Raw genomic sequence first — 12,629 nt, 5'->3', positions numbered from 1 at the left:
CCATCTTCCAACTGTCAGATGGTGAATTGTCAGAACGTCAAAACACTAGATTGTCGGGATTTCACTGAGGACAGTTTCAGTGCCGTTCTCATTTAACAGCCTACTTTTCACTATGTCGAAATATTTAGGGTTGGACAGGTTCTTTAAGGTTTTCCGTATCATACGGGAGAATGGAGGACTTGTAAAAAGCTACATGAAGTTATACAGGTACTTATGTAATTCTAACCTGAACAGCTGGAAAACGGATCGTATTGCGCTTGAATACTAGACCTGGGAACCTTATTTGAATCTTTTCAGATTTGATGACTTGAAAACAGGCACTCTAGTCGGAACTGACAAGTACGGGAATAAGTACTACGAAAACCCTTATTACTTCTACGGTCGTAATAGATGGGTCGAGTACACTGACCACGTAAACATGGATTATGATGGTTCCCAGATCCCTGCCGAATGGTACGGATGGATGCACTACAAGGTTTGTTGTCCAAATGATGCTTTATAAAAACGATTCAATATTTGTTTATCTCTAGACCGACTTGCCTCCAACTCGAGATGGTGACAGGCCAAAATACAAGTGGATTGCGAATCATAGCGAAAATTTGTCCGGCACCAAAGGTACGTTGCTACAGCTAAACTTTTGAGTAGGAAATAGTTGAATATCTTCACTTTCAGAGCAATATATGCCCTACTCGACAACTCCACCGAAAATTGAAGCTTGGGATCCGAAGAAATCGAAGTGAAAATCTAGTTTATTTTTAGTGTCGAATGTTTGTTAACTGGACAAAGTGTTTCGCAAAGTGAAATGTTTCAAATTTCTAATAAAGAATGTAAACGATCGAAGTAGAATTCTATACTTTTATGTTGGATATGGGAATTCAAAGGCAAGTTATGTGTAAACAGTATTTCGGGAAGCAACTATTCCCTTCGTCAGCAAGTTAGAAGAAGAAAGAAAATACTGACCATGCCATCGAAGACGCCTCTCACGCAGTTTTTCCACGATCGGTGCAACCCCATATCGATTGCGGATATCCTCATTTCGGATGTGATCAAAACGTGTCACGCCACTAGTCCAACGCAGCATCTTCGTCTCCATTACCGCAAGACGCCGTTCATTGTCTTTTACAGTCGGCCAACACTCTCACAACCGTAAATTTTAGATTTGAGACGTTCGTTTATATGTCGATCATAAAGAACACCAGTTGTGGGACGCCACTTCATCCAATTTCATAACGCAGTTCTCCAATGACTGATAGCGTTGACCGAAGGTATTTAAATCGCTCAGTTCTGGGGAGGTCACTGATGTTGACAGTGATTGTGCCTGTTTCATGGGGATCGGTCGTCAAAAATTCAGTTTTATTCAAATTCAATCTGAAATCGTGTTGCATGAGGCGATCATTCTATTTATCTGCATAAGGCAGTGTATAGGGCGCAGGACGTTGAATGTCCTGTGTGATGGTGTCCATAACTAGAACAAATAGGAGTGGTGAGAGGGCGCTTCCTTAATGAACACCAACAGAGACACGAAGCGATTTTGATACGCTAGCCAAACTTCGAACTTTTTTTTCAGATCGTGGTAGAGCAACTAAACCCAGCGCACTAAGTGTTGTCATAAAGCGTACCAGATGAGTTCGTGTGATACACGGTCAAATGCTTTCTCTAGATCCAGAAAGGCAATGTAAAGAGGGCGGTGCTTCTCACGGTGTTTCTTCATGAGTAACCGCGCAGCGTGTATTGCGTCAGTAGTTTCGCGGTTCTTGACAAATCCGGCTTGACTCACGGTTATTTCTACGATTTCGCGAATACGGTTGTCAAGAACGCGTTCAAAAAACTTCATGGTATGGGAAAGTAACCGGATCGGACGGTAATTTAAACATTTTGCTGGACTATCTTTCTTTTTCCATATTGGAACAGTGGTACTTTCTTGCCAGATGGTGTTCTTCCTTCCTTAATAATCCGCTTTCCAGAGCATAGATGCGATGTCATCAGGTGCTGTGGCTTTCTCCGACTTCATTCGTTTTATTGCCTCCTCGACTTTAGTTGCGCTGACAGTTAAGCCCTTGGGTGTTTAACGTAAGTACCTGTCGTGGAGACTTAATCCCACGGTCCTCTACGGACACGGGTTGATTTTGTGACCACAATCAGAGCCCCGCTGAGACAAGCAACAACGGTACCAGTCTATACCAAGTGCATGGCTTAGCATTCATACTGATGGATACAAGACCTACCTAAATCTCTACTGAACTAAGGAGTATGGCAGCCGTGTTGAAACGCAACACCACGCCAAGGCCCGAAGGTCTCTTCTCGCTTGAGCATAATCAACAACCCCCATGAAACTCCCACTAGGGGGCCAACTGCAAATAACCGAGCTGTACTCACATACAACGGGAGTTCACCCGAAGTATGAGATTCCAAGGGCTATCTCGGTTCCCATGGGACCAGTATACTCCTGGTGAGGTTTCATGACCAATTTGCCACTTCAGATGAGTCCTCGTGCATCGCCGTAATTAGGCCTTTGGAGCATTCGCCTACTGCATCACGACCGGCAAACCAAAGTGAGTACAGCGTCTCCCGATGCCACCACTATGGAGGTTCTCCTCGGCAACTTGGTTTTGATTTGGCCGGCAGGGTTGCCGCCCCGTCTTCCTCACCGCCACCTCTGAGCACCAGTTGCGCCGACAGGCGGAACTGCTCCAAATGTCGGCAATGATTGTGCAAGTGGAAACAATGATCCAGTCAAGGGTTTTTTTAAAGGGTGGAAAAAATAGGAGGGAAAGGGAGAATTCTCTAATAAGGGGCAATAAGTATTAGACTACTGGAGGAGAAAAATTCTGAAGCGTTAAGTGGAAGTCACGCTGGAAGTGCTGGCGACAACTCTTGAAGGTAAGGTAGGCGAAGGCGAGAAAGCCGAGAGGCGGTGTTGTACTTTGAGTCCCAGTAAGCAGACGAAAATACCAGGGGAAATTGGTAATTGCTTAATTGCCGTTGCACCTGCAACAAGGGAAGAACCGAAAACCCGCGACAATGGATGAAGGTTAACGGTAGAAAGCGGCAAGGGGATAAATAGAACTTCCGTCATATAATTATTTTCCAGAAATAAGATAGGTCCTAAGCCGATATCCTTCGAAAGGTGAAAGCGAATTAGGAGCTGACGCACGCGATAATATGAGTCGTATCAGCCGAAGATAGAAAAGATCCCCTTTCCTGTTCGAATTAAATAAAACGAATGAGAAGTCAGTGGATAATTTTCGCGGCCAAGTGGGAAAGGTGTTAAGAGGGCTCTCCAGTTGCCCAGTTGAAGGATATAACAAACAAATACAAGACGAGGTTAAATCATATATATGTTGTGCTAATAGAACAATTTAATCTTCATGTGATAGAATAAGTGTCTGATGGTTGGGGTGCTTTCCCATTGTCGGGGTACTCAGACCATTATTGCTAGCAAAAATAAGTTGGGTTTATGCCGACTCTGGGAGCAAGTATTTGCAAACATTTGCTTCAGATGCTGCACTTTCAACCAACTTGACCACGTGTTGATCGAACGCCGCCACCTCTCAGCCTTGATGAACGTCAGAACATATAGGGGGGCCAATATAGACTCGAATCATTATCTCGTTGGCATGGTGCTCCGAGCTCGAAAAACAACACCACCCAGAATCCCCTCTGACAATCGGTGAGAGTTAACACTGAAGCCACCCACAACACAGCCGTCCGCAACACCTATAAGGGGGAAATGAATGCCGCATGCTGTTTTTTTGGGGTTCAAACAGTCGCCCAATTGCAAGGTGATCAAACCAAGTGAGCAAAACAGCCTCGATGCGGAAACGAAAACTACGAAAATACTTATAAGAATGATATTTTTTATTTGATTCATACACATCAATTCCACAAACGCACAAAATGAGACGTCTGGATTGCACCAGATTTTTTCGTCAATGGAGATTTCGTTTGTGAATAACACATCCAGTTTTTAGGCATTTTTTCAAACGAATTTTGAACACTTTACTTTTATGATGCTAGAATTAAATTTACCATAAATCACGACAAATATTATTTCATACCATAAACTATGTACAAAATAAAATCACATCACTCATTTATTTTCTGATTAAGTTCCGAATAAATATTTTTTGGTGGAAGGTTAAAATCGAGAACGTAATAACGATAAAATATATAATATCGGATAAATTTATATATTACGTGATTCAATGGGCGCCCATGTCTCCTGAGCCCAATTTTGTAGGCATTGGTTTCTTGGACATATCTGGTAACATTCCGAGCCGAACTGATGAGAGGACGGTACCTGGTTTCACAGGCTTGAAGGTCATCAATGAACCAAAGAGTATGTGCTGAACCACAGGAAATTTACTTAATATCTGTCAACAAAAAGATTATTGATTGAAGGTTGTAATTTTAGAAGAACAATTACAAATCTTACCTCTTTTTGGTACATTTTCACGAGACCTGCATGAATTTTAGACCATGATTGAACCGCACTTATGCTCCATAACTGATTCGAATGTTCCGCAAAATGACCAGTTTTTACCTGTAGAGGACAAAATTGAGGGAGTTTTTGTTTGTCAGTAAGATAAGGATGAATTTTTGAATATGGGGTAAAATAGATTTTGGTATAAAAAGAAGCTCAAGCTCCGATGAACTGCAAGTTTATCTTTTGAAATACGAAGAAAAAGTGGGTGAGGGGATTGTCAGTCACAATGTTGCTATGGGAGCATTGTGTCTTTTTCATTGCAGCAGTTTTGAAAAGTCGATTTTGATGTAGATAATCATCGATAATTTTGTCCCCATTACAATATTGGCAACTGAACGACGAACCAAGTGTCACTTTGATCTGATTCCGTGCGCAAAAGTTGTAATCAAGAAGACTATACCATACACAGGAGGGGATACCAGTCAAAAATGCGGGATAAAAAATGAATCATCCGGTTTGAGACCTAGTCAAGATCACAGTGCATTCTGCGCATCTGCTAATGTAACTGCGATCCTGACTGAAAATCCCCGCCTACCGCAAGTTATATTTTTTTGTCCCGCAAAACTTCAAGGCCTGCCCTGGGCAATTTCACCTCCTGTGTATAGTCTTCTTAGTTGTAGTGAACATAGAATGCTAGAACTGGTCAAAAGGTTAGTTAACTTTTGTCAATACAAGGATATAGCTAAAACTCATATAAAAAAGTGCCAGACGAAACTGCAGTTCATTCTGCACAAAAAACATCATCATCATCATCAACGGCGCAACAAACGGTATACGATCTAGGCCTGCCTTAATAAGGAACTCTAGACATCCCGGTTTTGCGCCGAGGTCCACCAATTCGATATTCCTAAAAGCTATCTGGCGTCCTGAACTACGCCATGGCTCCATCTCAGGCAGGGTCTGCCTCGTCTTCTTTTTCTACCATCTCTTGTAGACTTTTCGGGCTGGATAATCCTCATCCATACGGATTAAGTGACATGCCCCCCGCAACGTATTGAGTTCACAGTATGTGACTGTGGACTCACGGTGAACGCTAGGAAGACTGGACCAGTTGTGTTCACTAGGAATATCAGGCGGGGCAGCTATACGATACCCACTACCCACTTAGCAGAGACGGAAATACAACTGGCACAAACAGTCAAGTATTTAGGAGTACATTTCGACTTCAAGTTAACGTGGACCATCCAGAAACAATATCAGAAATCCTGCAGATTGTTCTGATGATGTAGGAATGCAACCTGGGGACTTTCACCAAAACGGATACACTGGATATATACATGCATAATAAAATCAACTTTGATGTATGCATGCACCGTCTGGTGGCCGAAACTGAAGTTTGCTAACAGCAGGAAGCTGGTAGCGCAGATTCAGAGTCTTGATTGCCTAAATATTACTGGAGCAATGAGTACTACGCCGACCGCTGCACCTGAGGCTATCCTAAATCATCAAGAAAAAGCAGAACCAGCTTTTGGAACCCGGCCATCCACTGTCAAGTCTTCTCTGAAGGGTGAAATTGCAAGGATTCACGCAGCCGAGTGGAAAAATCTGAACTCTTGCCGGCAGGCCTAACAACGGCCTGAGCGCTCGGAGCTGCGGCTTCCCCCAGTAAACTAAACTCAAGTAAACTATGTTCAGTTAGATCTTGTAGTTCATTCTCCTCTTGATAAGAAACTAGCCTGGCTATCTGACGCGACTATTGCGCGCGCGCTTTGTTCATAATAACTCCCCTTGAAGACATTATTTCGGGTGGTAATTCCTACTTCTTCTTCTTCTTTTTATAGCCCGCACAAGATTACTTCGAAAACCCCAGATCCTCGTAATCCAAGCTACGGAAAGCAAACACCATCTCGCAATTTTGCGGGAACACCTTATATTTCCGTTTTGCCTGAAGAGAAAAATTGTCTGTGATCACTGTGTGTTTAGTGTTCGTTAACCCTTCAGACCAGTTACGGAAGGACGAATCCTGGTAGGCGATGATTTTAATGCCAAGGCCCTTGAATGGGGCATGCCTCAGTCAGACTTCAGAGGGAAACGGATTTTGGAAATGGCGGCGAGAATCGGGCTCGTAGTTTTAAATACCGGATCCACGCCAACTTTTCGGCGCCCAGCCTGTGAAGGAAGCATTCCTGACATCACTTTTGCGGCGGAATCTCTGGCATCATCGCTGGATGGGTGGCGAATCAAGACTTTTTGGTAAGTGATCATCAGTACATCGCGTTCGAAGTGGTTGACGCTACTTGCCGATGAGCACCAACGCGACGCCCCCCCTGTATAATGTTGCGAGGGTGAACACCGGGAAGTTGGTCAAAGCTCCTGGAGCAGGAAGGCGCTCCGGGGGTTGGTAGCGTCGCAGCTGACACCGTGGTAAATTCAGTGATGAACCTGATAACGACGGCGTATGAGACTTCCATGCCGCGGCAAGCCTTCTATCTACTGGTGGAGCGCAGAAATTGCCGATCTACGCTCCGACGTTTGGCACAACGTTTGCACGCCAAAGAGGAGGCATGCGCCATAAAGGCACAGTATAGATCAGCAAAAAGGAGACTTCGCAGCGCTATAAATAAAAGCAAAGCTCGCGGCTGACAGAACCTTGTCAACGAGGTGAATGAGGACCCATGGGGACTTGGCTATAAGTGCCACCCGGAAAATCGGCGCTCTGTGGAGGCCCTGCATACTAAGTACCGACCAGATGGACCGCATTGTACGGGTATTGTTCCCCAGACATCCTGTACGGGTTGATGTCAATAGCGCGGAAAGCGGCGAGGATTGACCCCTTTTCACAATGAGAGAGCTCGAAGAAGCGGTTCTTGCTATGAAAAACAAGATCCTGATGGCATCCCGGCGGAAGTTTACAAACTAGTGTTCCGCCAACGGCCAAAATTGCTGCTTTAGGCATTCAACGCTTGCTTGGAGGAGGGCATCTTTCCTTGTCGCTGGAAAGTGGCCATACTCGCGCTCCCGTCTGCATACCGACCGCTGTGTATGCTTGGCACGCCCGAGAAAGTGCTCGAGAAGCTCATTAGACTCGCTGAAGCGATCCGCGCTGTCGGGGACTTATCCTTAAGGCATTTCGGGTTCAGAGCAGGGAGATCCACAGTGGATGTTATTATGGAGGTTGTAGATGCGGTTCACCGAGTAGAGGCACACAGCTGCCGATCTCGACGGATAGTGCTCCTCATAACGTTTGATATAAGAAATGATGGACAGACAAGCTAGGCACATTAGAAAACTCATTCCACGTGCCGAGCTATCTCTTGCGGATATTGGGAGATTATCTGAAAGACCGCTTCCTATTCTATGAGACGCTAGAGAGCCAGACGAGGATGGAAATCACGTCGGAAGTAGCACAGGGAACCATCCTAGGGCCGGGCCTCTGGAACACTTCCTATGATAATCTGCTGAGACTCGATATCCCCGAAGAGTCGCGGCTGGTCAGTTATGCAGACGACGTTGCGGCATTTGTTGCCCGACGCCCTATTGAACAGGCGCAAAGCAAACTTGGCATATTGATGTCTTGCGCTGGAAAAAACCGAAGTAGTCATCTTGACCAGAAGGAGAATCCTGACCCTGCGCCCCATATCGATCAGCGGTTAAATACCTTGGTTTAATGCTCGACTCGAAGATGAGCTTCTTCGAGCAGCGGTGGACAGGGCTGCAGCTGGATTCGCGGCCTTGAGTCGGCTAATGGCAAATGTTGGAGGCCCTATATCTACTAGGAGACGTCTTCTTATGGGAGTAACGCAGTCGGTTCTGATCTATGGCGGGGAGGTATGGGCTGTTGCTCTTGACAAGAAGGTGCATCGTAAGCGCCTTGCTCAAGTGCAGAAGGGGGAGCTTTGCGAGTGGCGTGATGGTGATCGCGGGAGTCATCCCCGTTGCCCTCTTTGCCAAGAAGCGCAAAGCTATCTACTGCCGCAAGGGCGAGATTTAAAAGAGTTGGTTGCCCGTGAAGAACGTCAACGCACCCTTACCGAGTGGCAACTCTCTTGGCAAAATGAGTCAAGGAGCAGGTAAACTGCGCGGCTCATCGACAAGTTAGACCCGTGGTTGAACCGAACGCATGGTGAAATTACTTCTTTACCCAACTTCTAAGCGCGCATGGAGGTTTTCAGTCTGATCTGCACAGGATTGGGAAGACGCGATCTCCTAATTGTGTGTTCTGCAATGGAGTGGCGGACACACAGAGGAGCTCTCTCCAGACAACACTGTCAGAGAGATGCTGAAGAGCGCTGGCAGCTGGAATCATGTTGCGCGTTCGGCTTCTTCTTATTGCGAACAAGGTTCCAGGCTAGTTCTCTAATGACAGGGAGGTGTTTAGTTGGTAGTCCGACATCGTACTATTGCGGGAGTCCAACATTCTGCGCGTAAACGCATTCACCTACCCTACTCCCAAAAAAAGAAAAAAACCTTCAGCCCGAACATTTTAACGATCTTCGATACGGTACTAAGGACAGCGTATAGGATTTATCTCGCTTTGTCGCCTTGTTAAAAAAAAGCTTTCCACTATTGGCGTGGACTACCTTCGCATTTTTTAGCATTTTCTAAGTGTTCCAAAGTTCAACTGATCTCCTTAGAAACCACTTCAAATTTTTAGGTTGTTGCATAGCCGTGAAGAGAAAATTCGAGACCGAGGTGAAAACTGTGCGGGGTCCCTAATATTCTTTTTCATAGAAATTTCTATTCCCACCCTAAGAAAACTCCGGGCCTGGTGGAATGCTTTGCTTTCTACCCTCTCTCAGCAGACCTGTGTTTGTGATGTTCTACCAGTTCCCACTTACCTGGCAAATATAGTCGATGCAGCTTATAAACATGTAATGGTTCTTATATTGTTGAATAACTTCCTCATCCAGGAACTTGTGAGGATCAATGGGACTGTTAACTGAAACAAAAAACGGTTAATTAGAATCATTCACTTTATTGGGCTTGGTTTGCCTTGCCTGCGAATTGTGCACTACCCCAGATGAAGGGTACAAACTGGTAGTCGTCGAGACTCCAAACACCGTGACTTCCAGCGGGCTCCATTCGATACGTTAGTTGTAGGCGTCTCACAAACACCAGATATGTGTTGAACAACTTCAAGGCACACGCCACATTATCATTTTCAATTAAGGCTTCAATTTTGAACAAGCAACAGAGAAACATAATGAATGACAACTCATGCCCGGTGCCGTAGTCGATGCGTGTAGCATTCCCGAAGGATTCGGTGAAGTAGACCACAATTTCGGGCACCGCCCGTTTGAATTGGGGCGGCAAGGCGGTGCATAGGTAGTCAAAGGCGTTCTGAAAGTGATAAGATGTGATGGTCAGCGAAGAGCTGGGGTATTTCTCAAATAACGCTTACATCTTGCATCTTCTTAAACCAGTCCCGGTAAGCTTTGTTTCCAAATCGTTGCGGCTGAGCGATTGGCGGGGTTGCATCGATGAGAGCATTCAATTTTGTGAATACTTCGAGTAGGTTTCTCATTGTAGCCGACATAGGACAGTCGTCAGTGAGTTTCTTTCCCTGTATGGCCAGGCTAATGCCATTTATAAAGCCAACAATATCGTAATAGGCTTCCGACCGCATCCAGACCATCATATCGCCTTCGGTCTTGACACATTTTGTCGGCACAGCGTAAGTATGCTCGGTGGATTCTGAAAAGATGTTCAGGTAAGAAAGGCAGTGATGAATGAAGAAGAAAGGACGAACCTGGAACTTTAAAGGTGGGTGTGGATTCACGCGAATCGCCGGCAACTTCCGAAGCAGTTGGATCGTCTCCCATTGCGATCTTGACGTTGGATAAGGGGACTACTTTGACAGTTGTGCAATATTTTCACGGACTCTTCTTGATTTTCCACTTTTGACGTTTGCTAGGGAGCTGAATTGTGATGATTGGATACTGAATAGAGTTTCTATTCTGTTTGAAATATTTTTTCTTTCTGTTGTTCTGCTGCTAGGCGGAATAATGTTGTTTGTGCGATGACAACATTTAGTTTATATTCTGGAATAACAACTGCAATGGCGTAATGTGATGACAGGATAATTCTTCAGGAAGTTTTTGAATTAAACAAATTTATAATAGAAGAACTATGACTCCGAAATGTTGTTTACATAGCATGCTGTCCCAAACCCTGGGAAAGGAGGAGGATTTAAGGTAACGTACCTTGTATTATCCTTAGTAAAACAAAAATCATAATCTGAGATCAGGGAAAGAGATAAATAAAGTATAGTTGGAGTTATTCGAAGCTAAATCCTACTTGATCTCTTTTGGTGACAGGCCCCACTGCAAGCTGACCAAGAAAATGCATCCAATATCGTTAAAAACAAAAAGAAAATAATAGAAGAACTATGGCTTCGTCCTTTCATTGCATTCATTGTTTTTCGATGAAATTTATTGATGATACACAAACTCTAGTTTTCGAAAACTTTTTCGGGACTAATGAGGGGTGGCTTTATTACCATTATCCATTGGATTTCGTTAATATTGTTCATGTAAATTTGAATAACTCGATGTCGTAAAGTATTTTTGTTTAGTTTTCTAATATATATGGCGGAAATATACGCCATAGACAAATGTGCCTCCTTTAATCTGTAAAGGAACTATAGGGGCAGAACATAGCTATTCTCACCGATAGCCAAGCAGCGATCAAGGCACTTAGGTCCAACTAGGTGAACGCTAAACTGGTATGGGAATGCCTTGAGAGACTGAATACACTCGGCTCGGCCAACAAAGTCTGGATACTTTGGGTTCCAGGCCATGTTGGGTTGGAAGGCAACGAGGCAGCGACGAACTAGCCACCTCTATACACGTCCTGGGACAGTGTCCCGCACTTGTGCAAAGTAGGTCGAGGCACCTGGGAGAACACTTAATACCAGATGCAAAGCTGAAAGGTCAGGAAGTAGGGAACATTCTAAAGTTCCTAACGGTTATAGGCCTCCTTGAGATACTATGATCAATAGGTACACTATAACCAGTAAAAGGGGCACAATAGTTCTTCAAGACGCGGTGCGACTTTCCCTTAATAGAATAATAATAATAATTAGTTTTCTAATATTCCCGAATTGCCAGGTTATCATATATATGGAAATTGCAAACCAGAATCTATGTTTAATCAAAGAGATAATATTAAAAGTTAAAGTCTCGGCATTAGAGAGAATAGCAAACCGAATTTAGTTGGCTGAAAAAAGAAGAAAGTAAAGTCATTTTCATGGGGTTTCCCCTCGGAAGCAATCCAAAGGGGATGAGGGTGGAGAGAGAGGATTCCTTCCGGGCCCGTGGGAAGCAATAACAGAAGGAAAAGAAGAAAACAAAGTCATTTTCAGGTTTCTCCTTGTGAGCAGTTCTGGCGAGAGGTGGTGGAGATGATTGATTCCCCCAGGGCTTGGGATCCAGAATAGAAATTTCGTTACAAAAGGCGGATAATAGGGGCCGTATAATTTTCACCCCAGAGCCGTATAATTTTCACCTCTGGACCACTTTTCCTGTTTACTTTTTACCACATGTCCGGATTTCTTCTCTACTATGTGTAAGTTATATTTTTTTTGTATATAGAAGTATAGGTTGAGGGTTAAAAGCTAGTATGTACCTCAGGGGTTTTTGTAGATTCGGTACTGCCTTCCTCAACAAATATGCAAATGCACACAAATGAAAGAGGGTGAACGACGAGTTTTCTATACCGTAAAATAGAGGTGACCGGACTGGGACCCCAAAACGAGGGTTGTGTAACAGGCTGGCAACTTGTTGATAATATAATATTGGCTTGGAACTTGAAACTGAGGCCAAGAATCAACGTGGACTGGAGCTCTTAAAGCAAAGCAAGAAATAGGCCTAGATAGATGTCTTAGTGGTCCAGAAATCAAAATAGTAAATGTTGGATTTTCAACTCCATCTCCAGAGAGGGTGGAAAGGTTATGGAGGGTAAAGAAGGAGATGCTCTTCTTCGAAGCCGATGAAAAACCGTGGCAGACTGCCAACACACCCTCCCCCCTCCCCCCCCCCCCCCAAATTTATGGTCCCTCAAAGTAGATTTTTTTGATAACTTCATGGTCAAGTTTGAATTTTCAATCCTTTCCCGACAGGGGGAGAGAATAGAGAAGATATGCAAAAGAAAAAGAAAGCTCTTTCCTTTCTAATGCCTTTAAGAAATGCACCGGTCACCTCCT

At 44.3% G+C, this 12,629-nt stretch overlaps 2 protein-coding genes across 2 annotated transcripts; one reads left to right on the top strand and one right to left on the bottom strand.

Moving 5' to 3' along the window:
* LOC119658837 (probable NADH dehydrogenase [ubiquinone] 1 alpha subcomplex subunit 12) lies at positions 1-846 on the top strand. The gene is made up of 4 exons (XM_038066580.1): positions 1-207; positions 298-475; positions 531-615; positions 673-846. The coding sequence occupies exons 1-4, from the start codon at positions 113-115 to the stop codon at positions 738-740; spliced, it is 426 nt and encodes a 141-aa protein (XP_037922508.1). The 5' UTR covers positions 1-112; the 3' UTR covers positions 741-846.
* Positions 847-3,840: 2,994 nt separating this feature from the next.
* Positions 3,841-10,334, bottom strand: LOC119646590 (serine/threonine-protein phosphatase 2A activator-like). The gene is made up of 6 exons (XM_038047083.1): positions 10,176-10,334; positions 9,828-10,120; positions 9,424-9,766; positions 9,265-9,365; positions 4,436-4,543; positions 3,841-4,373 (listed from the first exon to the last, which is right to left on the bottom strand). Exons 1-6 carry the CDS (start codon positions 10,246-10,248, stop codon positions 4,203-4,205), a joined length of 1,089 nt encoding a protein of 362 aa, XP_037903011.1. The 5' UTR covers positions 10,249-10,334; the 3' UTR covers positions 3,841-4,202.
* Between the last annotated feature and the right edge of the window lie 2,295 nt (positions 10,335-12,629).

This window comes from Hermetia illucens, chromosome 1, assembly GCF_905115235.1.
Source record: "Hermetia illucens chromosome 1, iHerIll2.2.curated.20191125, whole genome shotgun sequence".
Classification (NCBI taxonomy): domain Eukaryota; kingdom Metazoa; phylum Arthropoda; class Insecta; order Diptera; family Stratiomyidae; genus Hermetia; species Hermetia illucens.
This window is presented reverse-complemented; position numbering and strand designations above follow the sequence as displayed.

Excerpts from the sequence above, each read along its gene's own strand:
- LOC119658837 (XM_038066580.1), top strand. The coding sequence starts at position 113 with ATGTCGAAATATTTAGGGTTGGACAGGTTCTTTAAGGTTTTCCGTATC. Across the intron at positions 208-297 it reads AGCTACATGAAGTTATACAG|ATTTGATGACTTGAAAACAG; the intron begins GTACTTATGTAA and ends GAATCTTTTCAG. Across the intron at positions 476-530 it reads ACGGATGGATGCACTACAAG|ACCGACTTGCCTCCAACTCG; the intron begins GTTTGTTGTCCA and ends GTTTATCTCTAG.
- LOC119646590 (XM_038047083.1), bottom strand. The coding sequence starts at position 10,248 with ATGGGAGACGATCCAACTGCTTCGGAAGTTGCCGGCGATTCGCGTGAA. Across the intron at positions 9,366-9,423 it reads GGGTAGTGCACAATTCGCAG|TTAACAGTCCCATTGATCCT; the intron begins GCAAGGCAAACC and ends TTTTTGTTTCAG. Across the intron at positions 4,374-4,435 it reads TGAAAATGTACCAAAAAGAG|ATATTAAGTAAATTTCCTGT; the intron begins GTAAGATTTGTA and ends TTTTGTTGACAG.